The 23,316-nt window shown below is 43.7% G+C and overlaps 1 protein-coding gene across 2 annotated transcripts in view; it reads left to right on the forward strand.

Annotated features, from left to right (window-relative positions):
• Window positions 1–854: 854 nt before the first annotated feature.
• Window positions 855–23,316, forward strand: part of virma (vir like m6A methyltransferase associated) — a 67,695-nt gene continuing 45,233 nt past the window's right edge. The window contains exons 1-11 of one of the 2 annotated variants that reach the window (XM_084336357.1): window positions 855–937; window positions 1,495–1,607; window positions 3,082–3,165; window positions 5,066–5,114; window positions 5,206–5,368; window positions 5,923–6,054; window positions 18,509–18,748; window positions 20,001–20,731; window positions 21,281–21,418; window positions 21,510–21,736; window positions 22,296–22,823. In XM_084336357.1, the coding sequence (XP_084192483.1) occupies window positions 875–937; window positions 1,495–1,607; window positions 3,082–3,165; window positions 5,066–5,114; window positions 5,206–5,368; window positions 5,923–6,054; window positions 18,509–18,748; window positions 20,001–20,731; window positions 21,281–21,418; window positions 21,510–21,736; window positions 22,296–22,823 (2,468 nt within the window). In that variant the 5' untranslated portion in view covers window positions 855–874. The remainder of the gene's footprint in view (window positions 938–1,494; window positions 1,608–3,081; window positions 3,166–5,065; window positions 5,115–5,205; window positions 5,369–5,922; window positions 6,055–18,508; window positions 18,749–20,000; window positions 20,732–21,280; window positions 21,419–21,509; window positions 21,737–22,295; window positions 22,824–23,316) is intronic. The other variant, XM_084336358.1, reaches the window with a different exon arrangement.

A 23,316-nucleotide genomic window follows, 5' to 3' on the forward strand; every position in this document is an offset into this window, starting at 1 on the left:
AATAAAGTTTTCAATCAATCAATCAAAACAGAATTAATGAGTAGGCCTAATGATAAGACAAGACAGCTGGCTAACCGTCAGTGATTTAATTTGCTACCATAAGGTTTAGCCGTTTAGGGTTTATGGGCCTCTATAGAGTGACGTGACAAACGTGTTCAAAAATATAACAACTGTCAGATAAAAGCCAATGGGCTTTGCTTAATTGCACATTGGGCTGTAGGGCTTGAGGTCAGATGATATGAAGACAATTTGTAGTAACTACAACTTTTACATTTTGTAAAACGGGAATATATCTAACATCGTGAAAACAATGACACGAAAATAAACTGTCAAGTGAAATCATTTTAATAATGAGATGAAAGTAAATGATAAATCTGACTTTAAAGCAACGCTACACTGATCTCAGACCAAAATTATTAACTTTATTGTGAATGAATGAATGAATGAATGAATGAAAACTTTATTTAAGATTGCAGAATGGGTACAATACAGTACGGCTCAATACACACAATTGTTAAGGGGATGCAGACCCGAGAAAGACGTTTGTCTTGTTTCCATCAGGGTCCCCCATTTTCAATTCATAGTGAATTTCAATTAATTCATTCATTCATTCATTTATTCATTCATAAATCTGACTTTAAAGCAATGCCACACTGATCTCAGACCAAAATTATTAACTTTATTGTCGCAATCATGGCATACGTTGTAGCACGTGTAGAGATGTATATATATATATTTATAAAATTGTCTTCTGTTGATCGTAGATCTGTCCCTTAGTAATAATATCTGTCCTTAGGTGATCCAGAGACATGTTGACCCGGAACTATTCGCAAGTCCGGAAGTTGACCCCTGAACGATAATAGCAAAGCAAGCGATGGCGGGGGACACCTCAACGGAGCTTCTGTTTCTCGATACATTTAAACACCAAAGCGCAGAGGTAATCTAGCATGTCCCGCATCCCCAGGCGATACCTTTTATTGAACTTAGCATCGGCCAGTGTCGGTGCTGGTGGTGGTGATCCTCGCATGGTGGTGGAGCTGTAGGCATTACAGCTAACGTTACCTAGATCATGGCTAGCTAATGTTAGCTTAGCATCATCTTGTTTATGATAACGGACGGTGCAACATTTGTTGTATCTAAACCTACATTCTGGTCAAGTTGGCTGTAAATGTCCCCCGTTGTCTACAAATGTGCAATACTTACGTTAACCAGGAGTATAGTGACGGTTCTCGGTTTGAATCACAACAAGTTAACGCTAGCTAGTTTAGCTACTGACTAGTAACGTTAGCTAAACTAGCTACATAAACAACTACCTTATCAAGAAATTGCACCTTTTTGTCCATACCGACTGATAGAATTCATTTGGCAATGCTATTTAAATGGATATTAAGTAATTACAGTACCACTGGCGTTTAACTGGTACGTATGTTGTAATGCGTGTTTGTTGTGCTTTCATGTTTAGTAATTTTGTGTTTCAATTGCAATGCACAACAGTTGACCAACATTGATGTGGTGCGGTTTCCATGTGGGGTCCTGATCACAGAGGTGCGAGTCATTCCTCCTGGAATCAAAGCACACAGCAGCTTACCAGACAGCAGAGCTTTTGGGTACGCCCCCCCCCCCACACACACACACACACTTTACTTTCATAGGGAAAGCATTACCTCATCACTTGCAGCATGCTTCCCCTAGGAGCTTTTTGTATGCTATGGATATTGAGTTGTGTTTGTGTGAAAGAGGGACTAATATGGAGTGAGGATGAAGGACACCTGAGCTCTTGCAGTGGTACTCATTTCTACCAAGCCTGTTGGGGAATCAGTGATGTTACATGATTGATTGTGAATGATGTTGTTTATGTACACACTCAGATCTCCTTGTATGTCCGCGTGTGCCAAAAATATAACCTTATAGATGTATAGAGCTTTTCAACTGCATTTTAACCCTTTCACTACCACACTACATAAGGTTAACCTTTCACTACCACACTACAGACGGTTAACCGTCTGTAGTGTGGTAGTGAAAGGGTTAACATTATGTGGTTGTGAAAGGGTTAACCCTTTGTCGTGTGGAGGTGAACCTTCTGTATTGTCGCAGTGAAAGGATTTGATTTGATCTTTATTTATCTCGAACAACCATAAACACACACATTTGTAATAACAAAAACGAAATAAAAATAACAAAATAAAATACAAATAAAATAAAATATATCTTCCTAGACAAGCAATAATAAACATAGCTCAAGACAAATGGTTTTGTTCGAGAAGGGACAGAAATAAGCAAAGCTTATCTGGTCCAAGTCAAGTCAAGAGTTTTATTTGTCACTGCATACAAGCATACAGTGAAATTCGGGGGGTCATGCCCGCAGCGATGTGCATTGTGCAACACAAGTAATAAGACAGGAATAGGACATTTGTGCAATAATACAATGTGCAATAATACAATGCAATAATACAAGTAATAATAATAACAGGTATATGTACATAAAGTTTACAAGAGCATGGTATGACATGCTAAGGTCCTGCGATAGTGCAATACACAGTTAGCTACGGATGAGGCACTGGGTCTTATGTACACTACTATACATGCTATACTATACAATCTACAGTTATACCATGTGTCCTTATGCTAGCTTGCTATATCCATCTGTATACTATACAAGAACCTCTCCCGTTCTTATTTTTTAAAGTGACCTTTTCCATTGTGTAAGGTGACCGTTGAGTGTGGGCGTGTGCAGCATGTGTGTGTGTGTGTGTTCATGCTAAAGTGACTGCTGCTTAGTGTGTGAGAGTATACAGTGTGTGTGTGCTTGTGTGTGGAGAGTTCAGTGTTCAAGCTTATCTGGTCCTGCCCTTTCCTTACAATATCATATTAATATGTAATAAGTTATTTATCAATATCAAAAAAATAATATACGTTTATACACGTTTATCTCCCGTCGGCTATCGATATTGGCAAACACTCACACAGGGAATGCACTTGGACCCATTTAGAATGTTTACAGTGTATTGACGAGTTTGAAAAGGTCGAAATGGGCATTAGACTGACTGTGTGTGACTGTCGTGTGTGTGTTTCTGTCTCCAGGGAGACATCTCCTCATGCGTTCCAACTGGAGCTGTTCTTCAATAACATCGCCAAACCCAACAGCACCTTCAACAGCTTGGGCAGGTCAATCTCTTTTTTCACTCCACCTTCTTCACTTGTTGTCTCCTTCACTTGTCTCCTTCCTGTCTTCCTCCCATTCCCCATTTCTCTCTCTCTCGCTCTCTCTCGCTCTCGCTCTCGCTCTCTCTCATATACAGCCCTCAAAGTACTTTAAGATGTAGTTGTCTGTCTCACCTGTAGAACCAGTCAGGGTGGAGTCTCCTGAGCCCTGTGCTCAAAGGGGCCCCGGAGTTGTGTGTGTGTGTGTGAGAGAGAGATAGTAAGAAAGGGAGAGTGTGCGCTATTGACGGGTGTCTTTTGTTCGTTCGCTAGCTAACTGGTCTGTCCAGAAACTCAACCCCACCCAGCGCCACAGCTATAGATCACACAATACATCTTAAGCTCCTGGTGGAAATTAGCCCACTGGTGGCAATGTTTTTGTTACTGTATTTGTTTAAAGTGTATTTGCATAGTATTTGTCCTTTTTTAATCCTCAAGGAGCCTATTGCCATTTGAGCCAAATCAAAGACCAAAGAGCTACACATCATAGCAATTGTGTGTATAAGCTTGTCATTGTACAAGTTGTACAAGGGGTGTTGAAATTCCAGTTGTTGTTGTTGTTGTTGTTAAGATAAGACAAGATAAGATAATCCTTTATTGATCCCCTTGGGGAATCAAGGGGGGGGGGTACAGGTATGGGCAGCCTGAATACTTTAGACAACAAATGTTTGTTTCCGCGTCTCTGATTGGCCAGGTCATGTGACATGTACGCCGCAAGTTTCTACACTGGTTAAGCTTGGGCGCTCTTTCGAAGTTGGTTATGGTTAGAGTTTGTCTTAGAGCATGGCGATAGAACGCCTGCCCTGATTCCAAACTCTAACCTTAACCAACTGCGAAAGCCAGTGATAAACTAGGCGTTGGGTAGTTTGCAGGCTGTTAGACCCGGAAATAGGCGCCGAACTTGCCGTCCCACGATTGCCGCACATGTCGCATGACCTGGCCAGTCAGAGCGCAAAACTCGAACGCGGAAACAAACATTTGTTGTCGAAAGTATACACGCGTATGGGCAGGGTAATAGTAGAAAGAAAGAAATATAGGCAATACAATTAGATCTGAATATAAAAAATATGAGGGGAAAAAACAGTGTAAACAATATAATTAACTCTGAATATAAAATATATATGCAGATGAGGGTCTGTAATGCCCTGTCGGTTATATTTTACGTTACAATAAATATAGGCAATATAGAATTTGTATCTGAATATATATATATATATACTATGAGTAAAAGTAAACGGTAGACACAGGGCACAGTATACAGGTAAATAATATATATAAGGTACCCTAACTGGCATGATATATGTCATACGTAGTCTGTGCAGGTTTTGGTGGTTAAGAGTCAGACACACTTAGTGGTCAGACGTTCCTAAAAGTTCTGGCGTTCTGCAGCCGTTAGTTCTTCGACAGCTGCCCATGGTTGTGGAGCCTGATGGCTGCCGCCTGCCGGCATGAAGGACTGGCCTACGAGGTGGTTAGTAGAGTGTTGGGGTGATATGAGTCTGCAGGCTGAACGTGCTCCTCATCTTGGCTAGCTCTTCATAGAGCAGGTGGGAGGTTTTCCAGGATAGCGGTCAGCTTCCTTCTCTTCTGGACTCTCACCACGGAGCTTGCCTTGCTCACCAGCTTGTTCAGTTTGTTGGTGTCCCTTGAGTTGATGTAGCCCCCCCCCCCCCAGCGTAGAACTACTGCAGCAGTCTATTGCACACATTGAAGGACTACCTCAGGAGTCTCCCCAGGAAGAACAGCCTGCTCAGTCCATTCTTATAGAGGGCCTCTGTGTTGTCCAGACACGTTGTTGTTGTTGTTGTTGTTGCTGTTGGAATGATGTTTTATACTGATCTGCACTCTCTCACTCCCCCCTCAGTCTGGAATATGATGAGAACAAGTCTATTATCTTCAGACCCATTGGAAAGGTATGTCATCAAAAGTCAAGACACCTGTTTTGTAGATTAAAGGTGTGACAAATTGGCAACTAACTGAGTGTGTTTTTCTGTGTGTGTGTAGGTGAACACAGATGGGCTTGTGCTGCGCGGCTGGTACACCAGTCTGACGGTGGCAGTGTATGGTACGGCAGAGCGCTCACACGGGCACGACCCGGCCTCACCCCCCCCTCCACCGCCCCCGCCCCCCCAGCAGCAGAGCGTGCCCAAGAGGATTGTGAAACAAGGTGGGCAACGTTGCCTCGTCGTAAACCACCCCGACCTGCCTTCCGGGTCTACACCCCTGCTTCCTGAAACTGCTACACACCCTGGCTATCTCATACCCCCCCCCCCCCCCCTTGCCTCATACTCTGTTAAAAAAAAATATATATATATATATATCTAACCCTAACTAACCTTACTGTCATGCACTTGTCCTAATAAACGAACCTACACTGTAGCACTCAACACTTTGATGAACATTGTTACTCAGTTGATAGAGTTGTGCCCTTCCTGATGACTTGTCGTACAGAACTTGTAAGTGGCTTTGGCTAAAAGCGTCAGCTAAATGACTAAATGTAAATGTCAACTTAGTGCGTGCTAAATTAGCATCTCCCTTGATTACTGTCGTGTGTTTGAAAATGGGGCCCTCCACACGTGCCCAAGATGACGTGTGTCGGACACTCTGATTGGTTGTCCAATATGTCTGTCGTTAAATTCTGCGACCAGTTTTGCCTCTTTTCTTAACGCGTCCTAATTCTATAACCTCTGTATAATTCCAATGCCCTCGTGTCTTCGTCAGAGTGGGACAAGGATGACCACCTGTACAACGGCAGCCCGCCCAGACCGGCCCCCCGAGGCCCCCGCACTCCGCCTGGGCCCCCACCCCCAGATGACGATGAGGAGGAGCAGGTCCCAGTGGCATTGCCATTAGGTCAGAATCGTACACATGTTATAATGCTATCCCAGCGCATTAGGTGCTGCTTAGTGCTGTTGTCAGAAGCATTAGGTGTTGCTCAGTGCTGTTGTCCGAAGCATTAGGTGCTGCCTGTAGATCACTCGGTGCTGTTGTCTGTGCAGCATTAGGTGCTGCCTGTAGATCACTCAGTGCTGTTGTCTGTGCAGCATTAGGTGCTGCCTGTAGACCACTCAGTACTATTGTCAGAAGCATTAGGTGTTGCTCAGTGCTGTTGTCAGAAGCATTAGGTGTTGCTCAGTGCTGTTGTCAGAAGCATTAGGTGCTGCCTGTAGATCACTCAGTACTATTGTCAGAAGCATTAGGTGCTGCTTAGTGCTGTTGTCAGAAGCATTAGGTGTTGCTCAGTGCTGTTGTCAGAAGCATTAGGTGCTGCCTGTAGATCACTCAGTGCTGTTGTCTGTGCAGCATTAGGTGCTGCCTGTAGATCACTCAGTGCTGTTGTCAGAAGCATTAGGTGCTGCCTGTAGATCACTCAGTACTATTGTCAGAAGCATTAGGTGCTGCTTAGTGCTGTTGTCAGAAGCATTAGGTGTTGCTCAGTGCTGTTGTCAGAAGCATTAGGTGCTGCCTGTAGATCACTCAGTGCTGTTGTCTGTGCAGCATTAGGTGCTGCCTGTAGATCACTCAGTGCTGTTTAGGGATGCCCCCCGAAACCCGGTTCTAAACGGGAACCGGTACTAAATTAGGGAAAAAAAATAGTATTGATAAGCTCCGACGTTATCGGTACTGCTATCGGTAGTCTAGAAGCGGATTAGCTACGGAGCTAACAGAGTGTACCATCCATCTGCGACGCAACACTGGAAACGGAGTAACGTTAGCGTTATGTCGAGTTCATACTACACTACACGTATGAACTTGACATAACGTTAACGTTACTCCGTTTACATGAAGTGTTTAATTAGCAGCAATCTGTTGTTGAAAATTTTATGTTAAACCGGAAAACCGGAAACGCGAGGACAGAAAGCCGTCATGAAATCGTTGTAGTCATATTGTAGTCTTTTAGTCTTATTAACTAAAAGATTTTAACAAAATAAAAAGCAGCAGCACTGTATTGGATAACTGAGTCATGTTTGCTATGTATTTCTTTCTTTAGGGGAGTAGGACATTTGTTTCACAGTTTTAGCATGATGTTTTATAGATGGCTAGGTTAAACACAGGTTTTTGTTTTTAAGAGGGGGGGTTTGATTTGATTTGAAGTTTATTTCTTTTTTTGTATAATTTTTTTAACACAACATAAAATTAGACATACAAGCATTAACAGTAAACATTAGGGCTGGGCGATATGACGATATTATATAAATATCGGGTACAGTTCATTAACGATAACAGTTTTTTAACGTATCGTGGATATCGTGATGTTTTGCCCAAGAGGATTGTGCTGCGTCAATCTGGTCCACACCCGTTCAAACGTTTGAACAACGCCGCCCCCACACACACACTACTGCATCAAAGTTACTACTTATTATTAACAAAGGCATTCGTTTTGTGGCATTAACGTTATATAGTTACACGTTCAATAACATCAGCGTATTTACCCAAACATAGCAACGTCCGATGATGACATAGATAGCAAACATTACATTACTGTTCATATCTCAGCCCGTGCTGAGTTGTGCGTGCCCATTCTGCGGTCTGTTAATAAAGTTTTCAATCAGACAGATGTATGGAAAGGCTTTTATTATAACATCCGTTGCAGTAAAATCATTATGCCTCGTTTAAGTCATGCTGCGGTGCGCTGGTAATCACTCGTTGGCCGCGGGGAGCTGTTGTTGTTGTCGTTGAGCTGAGCTCTCGTCAAAATCAATGGCGGACAGAGCGGAAAGTAAAAAACGCATAGCGCTTGCTGATTGGTGCTAAGAACAGCAGGGCGGGTGCAAGCGGTGTGACGTAATTGACAGACTCGACTGTCAATCAAAATTATTCTGTTGCCGGCTGAACGATTGAATGAATAAAAACGTTATTAACGATTGCAGAATGGGTACAATACAGTACAGCTCAATACAACAACAGTGGACTGACTGGAGGATGAAGACCAGAAAAAGAATTTTGGCTTTTTTACATAAGGGTCCTCTATTTTCAATTCATCAAAACATTTAGAGACATACAAATATACAGTAGTTTCATAAAAATGCTAAAATGCTATTGATTGATTGATTGATTGATTGATTGATTTAAAACTTTATTAACATATTGCAGAATGGGTACAGTACAGCTCAATACATGCAGACCAGAGAGACTTTCGTCTTGTTTACATCAGGGTCCCCCATTTTCAATTAATCATATTTCATATCTAAATCATATAATATCTCATTGCTAAATATATGCAATATATAATCTAATCTAAATCTAATATATAATATAAAAATGCTAAATGCATGGGTATTTTATTTTGTCTTTAATGTTAGCTTGCAAACTCAAATACATTCTTGGTAAGCCTCATAATGAATTGTTTGGGGAAAAAAAGAAAAACATCGTGATGTGTATCGCCGAAAGGTCAGAAAATATCGTGATATCATATTTAGGCCATATCGCCCAGCCCTAGTAAACATCCAATGAAATCACCATTTAAATAAATGTAGTATACAAGATATACACCTAATACTTGCTATCTAATACCCTACATACATATGCTCTCGCTCATGCATAAATGTACCCTCATCCCCATTTGTACATAAGGAACATCTGGAGTCTTGTTTAAGTCCCATTCTGTTCAATCTTATAGGAGTCAAGTATGTCTTATGAATATAATTAAGATTAATTTGTTGATGGTCCGGGTTACGTGACGCAATTCGAACGTTTGTCCAGACTTCTTGCCAATCAAAATGTATTTCCAGGTCTGGTATATCCCTCCTCCAGACTGAGTCTAGGGGGAGGATTCCATACGAGGACGTTAGTAAGTGATGATAAAAATCTGATACGAAACCTCTCGATGTCTCTCTTTCATAGAAGAATTTGTGGTATCTGTGGTGCTCAATTGGTATCCTTAATGGGACTCCATGAGCCTTCAAACAAACCAATAACTGTGCGTAAAAATAATATGTGGATCTGGTGAGATTACATTTTTTATGTATGTCTTTATAGCTACAAAAACCCTGTTTGTTGAAAACATCTCCTAATGTGTGTATGCCCTGCTTTTCCCATTTAGGGTATCTTATAGGTAGTTTTCCAATCAGGAGTTCATTGTTATTGAATAGGGGAGTTAGGCGAGTCAATCTATGAAAAAAAAGCACTTAACCCAAAAAAAATTGATACAAAAGGTTTTTCGATGGATTCCGATAGTATTGGGCGTGCTAAATAACATACTAAAAGTCGACCAAAATCGACCCTCCCGAAAGCCGCCATTTCCAAGATGGCGTCCCAGATGGCGGTGGAGATATTAAAATGGCTATATCTCAAATTGAGAATATGGTGCAAAGGATTTCTCAACTGATTCTGGTACCTCTGGGCATGTTCACTAACATACTAAAAATCTAGGAAAATACACCTTCCAGAAAGGCTTAATTTTCAAGATGGCGTCCAAAATGGCGGCAGACCAAGCTTAAAATGGCTATATATCTCAATAGAAAAATATATATAACTATGATTTTTCACTTGATTCTGGTACCTCTAGACATGCTTGTGAACATACTAAAAATCTAGGAAAATACACCTTCCGGAAAGGCATCATTTTCAAGATGCTGTCCAAACTGGCGCCCAGGAGCTTAAAATTACTATACAAATACAAATAGCTTACTAAAAAAGGTGTTTGCACTCTCCAGCTCTCAAGCTAGCATAGTTGAAGCCTTCTTTTTGACCATTATAGTTGTTATAGTTAGAGGTGTTTGCACTCTCCAGCTCCCAAACTACCATCGTTGAAGCCTTCTTTTTCTGAATCAGTTTGTAACAAGATGGTTGATCTGCTTTGGGAGTTATCGTTCAATTTCAAACAGCCTGCACCTGGTTGGCAGGGGATGCTGCACATTATTCATAAGGGAGATGAACATCCAGGGCAGTCTTCAGTGAGATACTTACCAATGATAGACATGTACTCCGGAGACAAAACATGCATTCTGTCAACACTGGAGTTCATTTGTGGTCTGGCATCCAAACACCACCTTGCCCCAGTAGTTACATTTGACCAACCCCTATATTGGAAAGCAGCAGAGATAATCCTAGATTCACCACAGTGCAGTCACCTCAAGTCCTTTGTCCTGCTCCTAGGAGGATTTCACACATTTATGAATTTGCTAGGAGCAATTGGTACACTGATGGACGGTACAGGACTTAAGGACATTCTAGGGGTAGTCTATGGGGAGAACTCAGTAGCCCATATGATGACAGGCAAATCAGTTCAGAGAGCATTCCGTGGCCATCTTCTGGTTGACAAATGTCTTAACCGCATGATAATATCAGAAATGGTAGATGATAGTCATGAATTTGCAGCAATGGTTGAACAGTCTGAAGCAATGTATACCTCAATAGTTAAGGGTGAAATGCCATTGGAAACAGTGTTCACATCAGAGACCCTCATTACAATAAATGAAGAGCTGGGAAAAAGGAAGATGGAACTGTGTGCTAGATCCAAAACTAGTCAGTTGTGGCTAAATTACCAACACATGTTAGAAGTTGCTAGGTCACTGATAACAGCAGATCGCACAGGTTCCTGGCTTTTGCACCTACGCGCTGTTTCTGAATGCATGCCGATATTCGCTGCGGCTGGGCATTACAATTACTTGAAATCGGCACACTTTTATGTCCAAGAGATGAGTCAGCTTCACATCAACCACCCAGATGTCTTCAGACAATTTGAAAAGGGTTTTCATGTTATCCGTCGCAGCAGCCAATCATGGGCAGGCCTCAGCTCAGATCTTGTAATCGAAACAACATTGATGAGGTCATTGAAGACTACAGGAGGGATGACCCATGGAAGTGGAATGACCGACAATCAGAGATCCCTTTGGACAATGTCAAAGGGCATAACATCAGAGTATAACACCGCAATGCAGGAGTTCTCAAACCAGACATACACAACATCAGAACAGCACAAGGATTCAACAGAGGCAAGGATGAAAAGGGATGCTGCTGACCTGGAGAAGATCACTTCAAAACTTGCTATATGTTCACCTTTCTCTCCAGACTCTTCTTTAAGGAATGTTGTTACAGGTGTTGTCGCTGAGGATGGAGTGAACGTGCATGATTATGACTCTGTTGGACGCAACATCATGCACAAAATGATCGGACAGCCGGCATTCACATTTTCATTTAGTAGAAAGGATAAAGCCATAACCCTTGGACAAAAATCGTCTATCAAGGTTGCTCCTGATCGAATCATTGATTCTGCACTTCTTTTTCAACGTTTCCTTATTGTCTCCCAAACTGGAGAGCTGTCATTGGAGGAGGTTATGCGTTACGAACTCAGTCCTTTCCCTCCTGCCCTCTTTGAAGCCGGAAACGTCTTCCGCAAAGCTGATGAACCACAACTAGCGCACGCGATCTGTGATCATGCAAGTGATGCAATCCTAGATTCTGTACCAGAAACGGAGCATTATGTTCTTGATGGTGGTTCACTCCTTCACCGAATACAATGGAAGCACGGACAAAGCTATGGTAAAATTGCACAGTCATATGCAGACTTCACCATCCAACATTATGGCTCAGCTACAACCATTGTGTTTGATGGCTATGAGGATGGGCCATCCATTAAAGACAACACACATCAAAGAAGAGGAAACAATATTCAACCCATTGTCAACTTCACTGCTGAGACAGAGTTCTCAGGTAAGAAGGAGGAGTTCCTGTCAAGAGATCTGAATAAACAGAAACTGATCCACATGATAAGTGATGAACTGAAAGAATGGGATTGCACTGTGGTCAATTCACTTGGAGATGCTGATGTAGACATAGTAAGGGCCGCAGTGGGATCATCTCTTCTTCACACCACGACGCTGATTGGAGAAGATACTGATCTCCTCGTCTTACTTCTTTACTATGCACAGAGAGATAGCAAGGGCCTTTATTTCAGATCAGACAAGTCGAAAGCTGATGGCAGTTTTAAAGTGTACGCCATAAACCATTTGAAAGAAGTACTCGGACAGGATGTGTGTTCTCAGTTGCTGTTCATCCATGCTGTGACTGGCTGTGACACAACTTCCCGGATCTTCGGAGTTGGCAAAAAGACAGCATTCCAAAAACTTGTAAAAGGGGATCCTGTCCTTCACTTCAGGCTTGTGCCAATGCATTCACTGTACCAAACCAGACAACAGATGTGATCGATGACCTTGGGTGCCAAGCAATGGCTGTCTTTTTTGGTGGAAAGTGCACAGATTCGCTTGCAAAAATGAGATATAACATTTTCAGCAAGAAGGTTGTCTCAGCTTCATCAACGGTAACGCCTGAATGTCTACCACCAACTGAATCTGCTACCAAATTCCACTGTCGTAGAGCATACTACCAGGTCATGGTCTGGATGGGAACAGATGATGGTATAGATGCTCTAGACTGGGGCTGGAACCTGCAGGACAATAGATTTGTCCCACTCATGTCAACAATGAATGCTGCTCCAGACAGTCTCTTGAAGGTCATTCATTGTAACTGTACCACTGCCTGCAAGACACTTCGCTGCTCATGCAGAAAATATGGACTACCTTGTACTACTGTCTGTGGACCATGTCAACTTCATGAATGTGACAATCCACATAACAAGTTTCTCCCAGAGGATCCTGAAGATGATGAGTAGGCCTAAAGACCACAATAAGTGGGTCATTTATTTTGTGTTCAACACCAAAGCCAGCTTTCTAGGTTGAATATAATAACCAATTTTAATTTTAGCCAAAATAAGCTACAGGCAGCCATTTTGATGATGCAAATGATGCATTCCTAGCAGATATATTTAGCTAGATATTTTGCTCGTTATTAATGTATAGAGGTGCCAGAATCAGTTTATAAATCCTTTAGAAATGTTTTCCCATTTGAGATACAGGCATTCTAAGCTCCCAGTCGTCATTTTGGACACCATTTTGAAAATTAAGCCTCTTCGGAAGGTGTATTTCCCTAAAACTTTAGTATGTTCCTAAGTATGTCTAGGGGTACTTGGGGTACCAGAATCAAATGACAAAATCATTTATATAATTTTTATATTGACATATATATAGCCATTTTAAGCTTGGCCAGCCGCAATTTTGGACGCCATCTTGAAAATGAAGCCTTTCTGGAAGGTGTATTTTCCTAGATTTTTAGTATGTTAGTGAGCATGCCCAGAGGTACCAGAATCAGTTGAGAAATCCTTTGCACCATTTTCTTAATTTGAGATATAGCCATTTTAATCGCCCCGGCGCCATCTGGGACGCCATCTTGGAAATGACGGCTTTCGGAGGGGTCGATTTTGGTCGACTTTTAGTATGTTATTTAGCACGCCCAATACTACCAGAATCCATTGAAAAACCTTTTGTATAAATTTTTTTGGGGTTAAACCATATATTGACTCGCCTAAGTATGACTATGCCATTTATGTTGGTTAGAATATTTTGTGTGTTTCACGCCATAATCGCATCACATGAGTAATAATAATAATAATAATAATAATAGATCAAATTTATATAGCGCCTTTCATAGAACCCAAGGTCGCTTTACAATCAAATAAGGTGGCCAAATTACAATTCGCATAGCTTAATTGATAATATGGTGTGTATACTATGTCCTGCAGTCTATGTGGTGCTACTATATTTACTTCTAAGTTTCTCCAGGATACAGATGCTTGGGAATCAAACCAGGTTGTCAGTGGTCTTAAAGAGTACGCTTTAAAATAGTGGTAAAAATCTGGAAATGCCATACCTCCGTCGGCTTTGTTTCTCTGTGCGGTGGATCTTTTTATACATGGAGGTTTGTTATTCCAAATTTTGTATGCGGTGGAGTGTAATTTTTTCCAGTAACCATCAGGAGGGGGTAACGGTAACATTGAGCTAATGAAGTTGATTCTAGGTAAAACATCCATCTTAACTATTGATACCCGTGCCTGTACTGAGTTTTTGAGTTTGGACCACCTGTCAAAGTCGTATTTGATCTTATCTTGGAATTTTATGTAATTGTACTTCACCGTTTGGCTTATAGTTGGGAATACTTCAACTCAGTTCTGGCTCTGCTAGTTTCTTTTCTATCTTTTGGCGCTTTTTTGGTGGACAAACCACTGCACATGTGCACAGTGCACACATAGCCTACTGTGTACAGACTGTTTCAAACTGGGGGGGGGAGGGAGGAGGACATTTTTTGTTTTTGATATTTTTTCCCCCGATATCGATTATTAAAATATATTGTGATAATTATCGTTATATCGCCCAGCCAAGCTGTTTTTCTGTCTGTCTTGGATTATGGGGACATAGTCTATAGACATGCTGCTGTTTCCACTCTAAAGCTTCTGGACACTGTATATCATTCTGCTCTTGGATTTATCACTGGTGACAGTTATGGTACCCATCACTGTATCCTATATGCTAAGGTTGGGTGGTCCTCTCTGGCAGAGACGTGACTTGCATTGGCATTTGTTTCTGTATAAGACCGTTATTGGTGATCCTCCACCCTACATCACCTCATTGCTGGATTGGAGCTCTGGACCTTATCATACTCACTCTGGTGATTGCATTAGGAAAATCTGCTTTTAGCTTCTGTGCCCCAAAAACATGGAATGTTTTGCAATGCACCTTAAAACTCAATTCATTAGTGTAACTGAGGGGTACAATTCCCTGACTGTATTGTTAGATATGATATTTAATACCACTACCTCATGTACTTTAACTTCTGGCCACCCAGTACAAGATATAAGTATGATGAACACTTTCCCACCTGATGAAACGAATCCACACAAATGTACCAAATCGAAGGTTTAATACAGCAAAGGGTGTATACAACGATCACTTAATTACATTTATGATTTGAAATATGAAATATGCACTTTTATGGCAAATGAGTATTCGTAGGTAAATCAACATTGAATGTCCAATCTCTGGTTACGCAGGGAGTAAGTATACAACCTGGAATATTTAGGAAACGATAGCGATGGTACTTAAATGATTATAGCTGGATACACTAAGGGGGGGGGGGGTCCCGCTGGTTGTAAGACAGTAGGAGGGGGGGGTTAGAGAAGCCGCTGGCGGTATCCCATCTGGCCGACGGTGTCTTGGGAGAATCCAAAGTCTTGGACACGGTGCCCACAGAACCTCGGACCGCAGACGAATACAGCTGGACCCTCTGTGGACGGTAGCTGCCGGTCCACAACGGAGAGACGTGAGGCGACCTCACTGGTGTCGAGCGCCGTCTCACCTGGAGTCTTCTCCGGGGGGTAGTTCCAACACTCCGCAGTGTTGGCCTTTATCCATGGAATAATCAAAGCACACAAAGCATAATCCAAGCCGTGGAAGGCTCGCCGTCGTCCGGGTAGAGTAATCCAATATACAGGTCCAGTCGCTCTTGGCCCGGAGCTCCTCGGATGCAATCACCACTAGGGGTCTGACCAGCCTGGTTAAGCGTCCAGATAACGCCAGGAACGATGGGGGTACTGATAACTTTAGAACTCTAACCGAACGATGCACCATACATAAATAGACAATTATTAGCTTAATAGAATACGTCCAACTCGACGGTATAGTGCCAAACTATGACTATTCAACTATTAATCTACACGATATCTCAATTCCTATTCTGGGGCCAAGTAGGCCTTACTACACCGCACGTGCGTCGTGAGGAGGCTTTGCGTCTGTCACTCTGTTGGAGGGTAAAGAACTGGACTAAAAGAAAGTTCTACTTTACTTGCGCCATATATATATGCGCTATGAACAAATAGTACCATTCGTATTTCGCCCGACATATTCCTGCGCGGAACCGGGGCTTGCCACGACATGTTAGGCGGCACGATTGAACTTGGACCTAGGGGTATGGCAACCTGGCGCCAGGTTCTCGTCCAATGGTAGAATGAAACTATTATGGGCTGTTTAGTAGAGTAAAGGGATATTCAATGCATATTGTACAAGGAATATACAGGGGATATCAAACGATATACAAATACAATTAAATATATATATATAAATAAATATACATATTCGGTTTAATCTGATCCTTCACAACAATTAGTATCTATTGGTCAAGAGCAAACCACTTCACCACAGTCTACAGTTGTTTTTAATTACCATATCTTTAAATCTTTAAGGCAGTGTCTCGCCTTAACACTTTGACTGCCATGAAACGTCTTTTCACGTCATTGCTGGCCATGCTCAAGTTGCCGGGGGACGCTGTACAGCGTCCTTATATCAATATTTCAAAAATCTGCGATCGGATTCATATGTCCCCTCCGCTGGCCTGAGATCCACCAGCAGGACCCACTGAGCTCTCTGGCGGTTCAGGAGCGCCATCTGGTGGCCGATCGGCGCAATCGCCAAACAGGATGTTGAATAGAGGTTGTCATGACGACCGTAGTACTTCCGGGCGCTCGCTATAGTTCATGGGACTCTGGCTCGTCACGCTACACGGTGATCGATTGGCAATAACTCGATAAACAACATGATTTGGACGTATATACCATTATACAAGCTGGAGATGGACCGGGTAAAAATATATCCCATAATGATAAAATGTCTACTCGACGATGATCGCCCAACGGCGCGCGGAGACTGGGGTGAGTTTCAGCGTGTAACGTTACCGTCTTTGATACTAACTGCTATTATCAACATTTGACCCACATTAGATGATTGGTATAACGCTGCCCACGGAATTATAAACGCCCCCTCGCCCATCCGGTCAACATCAGATGACGTGTAGTAACTTCTAGAAGTACGTCTAGTTGGAATTTTTTATATCGCGCTGATTGCCATCAAACTGTATTTCATCATCAATATAATGCATTTGGGGCTATATATCACGTTCTGGAGAAAGCTGCAGAAAGAGATGAAAACATACTTATACATTAGACCATACTTTACTATGAATATGTGAATGAAAAAGTTTAACGTTGCTACACAATGAACAATACATATAGGACTTTGAATGGGCCCTAATAATGGCAATGTAGCAATAGAATTTAAAAAGTTATAGCCCTGCAAAGAAGGGGACTTTCTCCATAGACAAATAGCGCTGGCAATCTATGGTATATCATGAATTTAACCTTAGGCAACCAAAGTGTTAAGGCGAGACACTGCAGGTGAATAGTCAAATATACTTTTTTTTGTTGATTTTGTTATATTTTGCTTCCTAAACATGTCTTCTATGAAACTAGTGACAATAAAACGTCAATAACACACATTTAGTTGTTTATTTTACATCATTTTGCCTTATTGCATCCATAAATGTGCACATATTTAATGGGGAAGTGCCTCATTTGCATATATAAACATAAATTTCAGAAAACTTGCAATATATTTTTTCTTAGTTTATATGTACATAACAAATTGGGAAGGTTTCATAGTGATATCTATTCAAATATTTTTTGCCTATTAGGGGGTACTACACTGTACTACACTGTTTGTAGCGTGTGTGTAGTTCTGTTCAGTTCAATAACATCATTATTATTATTATTATTCAGTTATCAGGCATGTGTTTAGGTTGTCTATTACTAATGGTTTGATTAGGTATTGTGTTTGTAAATATCTGTTTAAAAAAAAAAGTATGGCATTTTACAATACAGAACTTTGAAGGCGTTTTCCCAAAAATGAGTTTTAAGAGTTTTTCCTCATACTCTGAGCCAGAAATCTCCACTTCAGTAGCACTCGCATACACCAAACCTTCCAGTTCTATTCATATCTATGTTCTGAAGGTATTTACAGAAGGGTTTGTTGATATCGCATTCATACCCTGATTTATATCACATTTTATTCCTAAAAACATGGCGAAATATGGAATTTTACCATAAAAATGGACTGAATGGAGTATTTTCTGATTTATGGAGTGATAAAAAGAGATATCCAAAATCCCCTCTGTAATAACCTTTGGCTCTAATATGTCAACAAAATGAAACTATAATTTTGAAAATGGCTTTATCCAATGTTCAGATTTCTGTCCTGGAATTATATGCAAATTAGTGCATATTTAAGTAGATCATGCCTCATTTGCATATTTAAACATACAATTTCAGAACTTTTAATACAAAAAAGTCTTGTCTTAATATAAGTAATCAACTGGGGAAGTTTCATTGTGATATCTATTAGTTAATTTTTTTACCCTATTCACCTGCAGTGTCTCCCCTTAATTGATTGACTTTCCGTCTCTATATTGTTTTATTTTCTTTATTTATTATGTTTTGTATTTCTCGACGTCATTGTAAATGAGAGCTTGCTCTCAATGATCCTTCGAGAATGAATGAATGACAATGAACTATGTCCACATGTGTTTTGTGAATCTGTCGGGCTCCTGCCGTTTGTCATGACAACTGACCCTCTGATGCCCGTTTCAGTGGCCATCGTGAAGACGGAGCCGTGCGAGAGCGTCAGGGAGGACTACCTGGAGGCCGTCTCCCCCGAGAGATCCCTGCCCGTCGACGAGCCCTACTCTGACGGCGAGCACGAGGAGGGGGCAGAGGAGGAGGAAGAGGGGGAGCCCGAAGAGGAGGAAGACGCGCGGACGGAGGGAAGCGTTCCGGAGGAGGAGGAGGAAGAAGAGGAGGATGAGGGTGAGGAAGAGGAAATGGAGGAAGGTAGGGTAGTCCCTGTGTGACCAGCAGGATATACGGAGACAGACGGACCCAGTCCCAAATGGACCCCTAGCTCCTTACCCCCTACAAATGAGATTAGATTAAAATGTATTGTCATCATACACCACAAGTACAGTACAACAAAAATAAGTTTGGCATCCAACCAGAGTGAAAATGTAGCAGTAAAGTACAATGTACAGGAGATTAAACTGGGTTACTACTTTAGTACTAATTAAATGAATACTACTGAGTGTAGTGCTAATCAGATGTATGTACAGAGTTGTAGTATAATAGATATAGACAGTATAACTACTACTGGCCAGCAGCTTAGCTAGTAAGAGTAGGATATGTACAGATATAGATATAGTAAAGGACTATGTGCACTGCAGGTAAGTACAGACGGGTGAGGATAGGTATATATGCGAGGATAGTGTTGTGCACTGCACACGTAGTGCACACTGACCGTATCTGCCAACGAAACCTGAAGGGGGTGTGGAATAACTGTATCTCCCCCGCCACCCCAATTGTAATTACCCCCTCCCTGACAGACAGCCCATTGTCCCCCAAAACCAAGTTCTGTCTAACCTTCAACCCCCCCCCCCCCCTTCACCACCCCGAAACCCCCCACAGAACAGACCAACCACAACACTCGCCTTTCCAGTCCAACTACCCCAAGACAATGGACACACCTCTCTTTTCTCCTGTATATAATGTAACCAATATCATCGATCTTGAGCTCAGTCTGGACACACTCGGCCAGTGTTTATCAAGCCTACCTGACTGTCTACATTGATTGATCCGGGAACATTCTCCCACAGGGGCCAAGGGAGAAGACTCCATTTGGGACTGGGGCGACAGTACAAGACAGAGTGTGTGTGTGTATGTGTGTGCGCTCTGGCATGCTGCCTCCGCCTGCAACCCGCGGGGTCTAATGTCGTCCGCCCCACAGCAGGTCTAATATCACTCACCCCATCGGTGGTCATAAGCCGCTACCGAACAGCTGTTTGTAGAACGTCCTCACATCTGCGGTGGCTGCTTGTGTCATGGTCACAACGTCCTGCATGACTTAACTAACCCCTGCATGTTTGGAGTGATGCTGTCATTGTGTAAGTAGGTCTGGTGGTCTAGTGAATGAACAAAGGGAGTAGCTTCTGTCCTCGATTACACACGTTATTTCACCCAATATGGACCGTGAAAGTCAGTGAAAGTCTTTTAACTGTCCTACCTGTCCCCCGCCCCTCTCCGTCCCCACCAGGCGACGACGGCTACGAGCAGATCTCCAGCGATGAAGACGACCTGGACAATGGCAGCTTCAAGCTGCCCAGCTTCGACATGGACTACACCCCCGAGGACCTGGCGTCCGTTCCTCCGGTCCAGTATGACCCCTACGAGCGGGAACTCAGACCGCTGCTGTACTTCACGCCTCCGTACAAGACGCGCTTCGACACCCAGCTGGAGAAGGCCAGCGCCGGTGAGCCCAGGGACCCCGGCGGTCCGGACGGGCCCGGGGGCGGGGAAGAGGCCGAGGCCGTTGCCCAGCTGAAAGAGCTCCTGGCTGGGATGGGCAAGGACAGAGACGCCCGCTGGGTGACGGCTCTGGAACAGGCGCAGGGACTATTGGTCAAAGGGCTGGGGCATTTAATCGGACAGGGGGAGGCGGAGTGGGAGGAGCCTATTGGAGCTCTGGTCCAATGGGCTCTCCAGGCTCTCAGTATGGAGATCGCTCTCACGCAGCCAATTGCGCTCAACCTCAGACAGCTGAAAGCCGGCGCCAAGCTCGCGTCCTACCTGGCCGAGTGTCCGCAGGGCCTCACGGCGCTGCTGCGTGCAGGGGCCCTGGGCCTCCTGCTGGAGCTGCTCCACGGGGACCATGTCTCGTCCACACTGAAGCTGTGTATGCTCAGAGCCCTGGATGCCCTCACCAGCGCTCCTGCTGGCGTGGCAGCCTTCCTACAGGCAGGGGAGGGAGAAAAGAGTGGATACCAGGTTAGGGGCACAAGTGCACTTAATGTTTTCTCCAATTGACATTGATTGACATTGCTATTCACCAATCCAACTGTCTGACACTTCCTCCGTCATCAGCGCTCCAACAGACCACACTGAATATGTTTTTATCAGACAGACGACCGTGTTTGCTGTAACGGTAAACTACTTGAAGATTAAGTAAATTAAGGGCAAATATGAAATGGTTAGAATGTGGTGTCGTGTTGGGCCACTTGTAATACTGACCCGTAGGGGGGCAGCTTGTAATACTGACCCGTAGGGGTGTAACTCGGTGTAACGATGCATCGATTAATCGAAATGCATCGATTCTAATGTGTTCGATTTGATGCATCAATTTGAATATGTTAGAATCGATTATAATCGAAATTAATTAAAAAAGAGAAATATTCTTTATTTATTTTTTAATGTTTTTTTTTTGTGTGTATTGTTTTTATTGACCTATAGTCCATTCATGCTGGGTGAATCAGTTCCCTCAGCCACATTTGTGTATTCAACTTTTTTTGGGGAATTAACTGATTGTTTCCCTTTCAGCGATTGGTCCAATTGTTCCTTCGTGAAGAAACTGTGAGGGTGGTAACCGCCGGCAACGCTATATTACAGAAGGGCCATGCCTACGAAGTACTGACGGACCTACAGCGCACTGCCGCAACATGGAGCGAGCCTCAGCAGGTACACGCGTGCACACGCACGCACATGCACAGTCCCCATCTATGACACCAGGAGTATATTTTTTCACAACTGCCGTTTTTCTTTTCTCTAGGAGGAGATGGAGGACGCTGATATTCCTATGGAGGAGGAGCCATCGTTAGGCTCCTCCCCTGTGAACGAGGCAGAGCTGGATAGGCTGGCAGGGGCTCTGGAAGAGTTACATCACCTGTTAGAGACCGCCCCTCAGATCATGGTGCAGCCCCCTGGGAAAGCCTTCCCCACCAACGTCAGAATAACTGGACCGCAGGAGAGGGATGACCCATACCCCACACTGTTTAGGTATCTCTCTCTCACACACACACACACACACACACACACACACACACACACACACACACACACACACTCTACAGATACACACAAAGCATACTGAATTCAGACTATGTATTGGGCTGAAATGAGGAAAAATGTATATGATATTCAGAAGGACTTATTTATATATCAATACACATCTGCTTAGGTGGAAGATGTTCTATACTACTAATACAATTGATGTTCACCATATTGGACCGCAGGGTAATGGCATGTTCATACGGTCTCAAACTGTAGCTGTCATTTTCAATTTACATGTACATTATTATTATTTCATTTTGTGAACAATCACACTTAATGTTTGCCCCTCCCTTCCCGTTAATCTACGCGACGATACGGGTGTGTATGACTCACAATATAAAGAAAGTCATGCTACAATAACACGGGTATCGGCATATAGCCACCCCTACTCTTTATGGTGATGCATGTTTGTCCATTAGATTGATGGCACGCCGCCACCTCGTCCATCAGCTACATGCTCGCCTGTCACACTAGACTGATGTCATGCCACCCCCTCATCCATCAGGTACATGCACGCCTGTCACCTTCTGGAAAGCTCGGCGGTGGTCTTGTCGGCGGCCGCCGCGTCCGGCCACGTCGGGGTCACCCAGGCCATCCGAGAGCTCCTGCGCTTCCTGTCCCTCAACCAATCGGGAATGCTCTTCCTGCTGGCCCAGCCCACCCCCACCAACCTGCTCCTGCGTCTCCTGTCCACCGTGGCGGAGGTGGAGGGCGAGGATACGGTGTTCACCGGGGGCGAGGGGTGCTTCACGGGGCCCGGGTCCTGCGAGGAGGGCCTGGGGGTGTGGCTGATGCAGGCGCTGCACGCCCTCCAGGGCGTGTCGGAGCTGATGAGCCACGTGGCCAGCGAGGGGGAGGGCGGCGCGGGGCTGGAGGAGGGCGACAACGCAGACGTGCTGGGCACGCTCCACGCCCTCTACCTGATCACCTTCACGCAGACGGGCCGCAGCGCCGTTGCCCACGTCTTCAGTCTGGACAACAACCTGTCCTGTCTGGTCACCCTGCTGCAGCACCACGGCAAGGAGGGCCAGGGGTGAGTCTCCTGTCCGTCTGTGTTGCCCTGTCTGTCTGTGTTGCCCTGTCTGTCTGTGTTGCCATGTCTGTCTGTGTTGCCCGGTCTGTTTGTCTGTGTTGCCTTGTCTGTCTGTGTTGCCCGGTCTGTCTGTGTTGCCCGGTCTGTTTGTCTGTGTTGCCTTGTCTGTCTGTGTTGCCCTGTCTGTCTGTGTTGCCCTGTCTGTCTGTGTTGCCTTGTCTGTCTGTGTTGCCTTGTCTGTCTGTGTTGCCCGGTCTGTCTGTGTTGCCCGGTCTGTCTGTGTTGCCCGGTCTGTTTGTCTGTGTTGCCTTGTCTGTCTGTGTTGCCCTGTCTGTCTGTGTTGCCCTGTCTGTCTGTGTTGCCTTGTCTGTCTGTGTTGCCCGGTCTGTTTGTCTGTCTCTCTGTCTGTTTGTCTGTGTTGTCCTGTCTGTCTGTCCGTCTGTGTTGCCCTGTCTCTCTGTCTGTCTGTCTGTCTGTGTTGCCCTGTCTCTCT

The sequence above is a fragment of the Notolepis coatsorum genome (assembly GCF_963971535.1).
Source record: "Notolepis coatsorum genome assembly, chromosome: 19".
Taxonomy (NCBI): Eukaryota; Metazoa; Chordata; class Actinopteri; order Aulopiformes; family Paralepididae; genus Notolepis; species Notolepis coatsorum.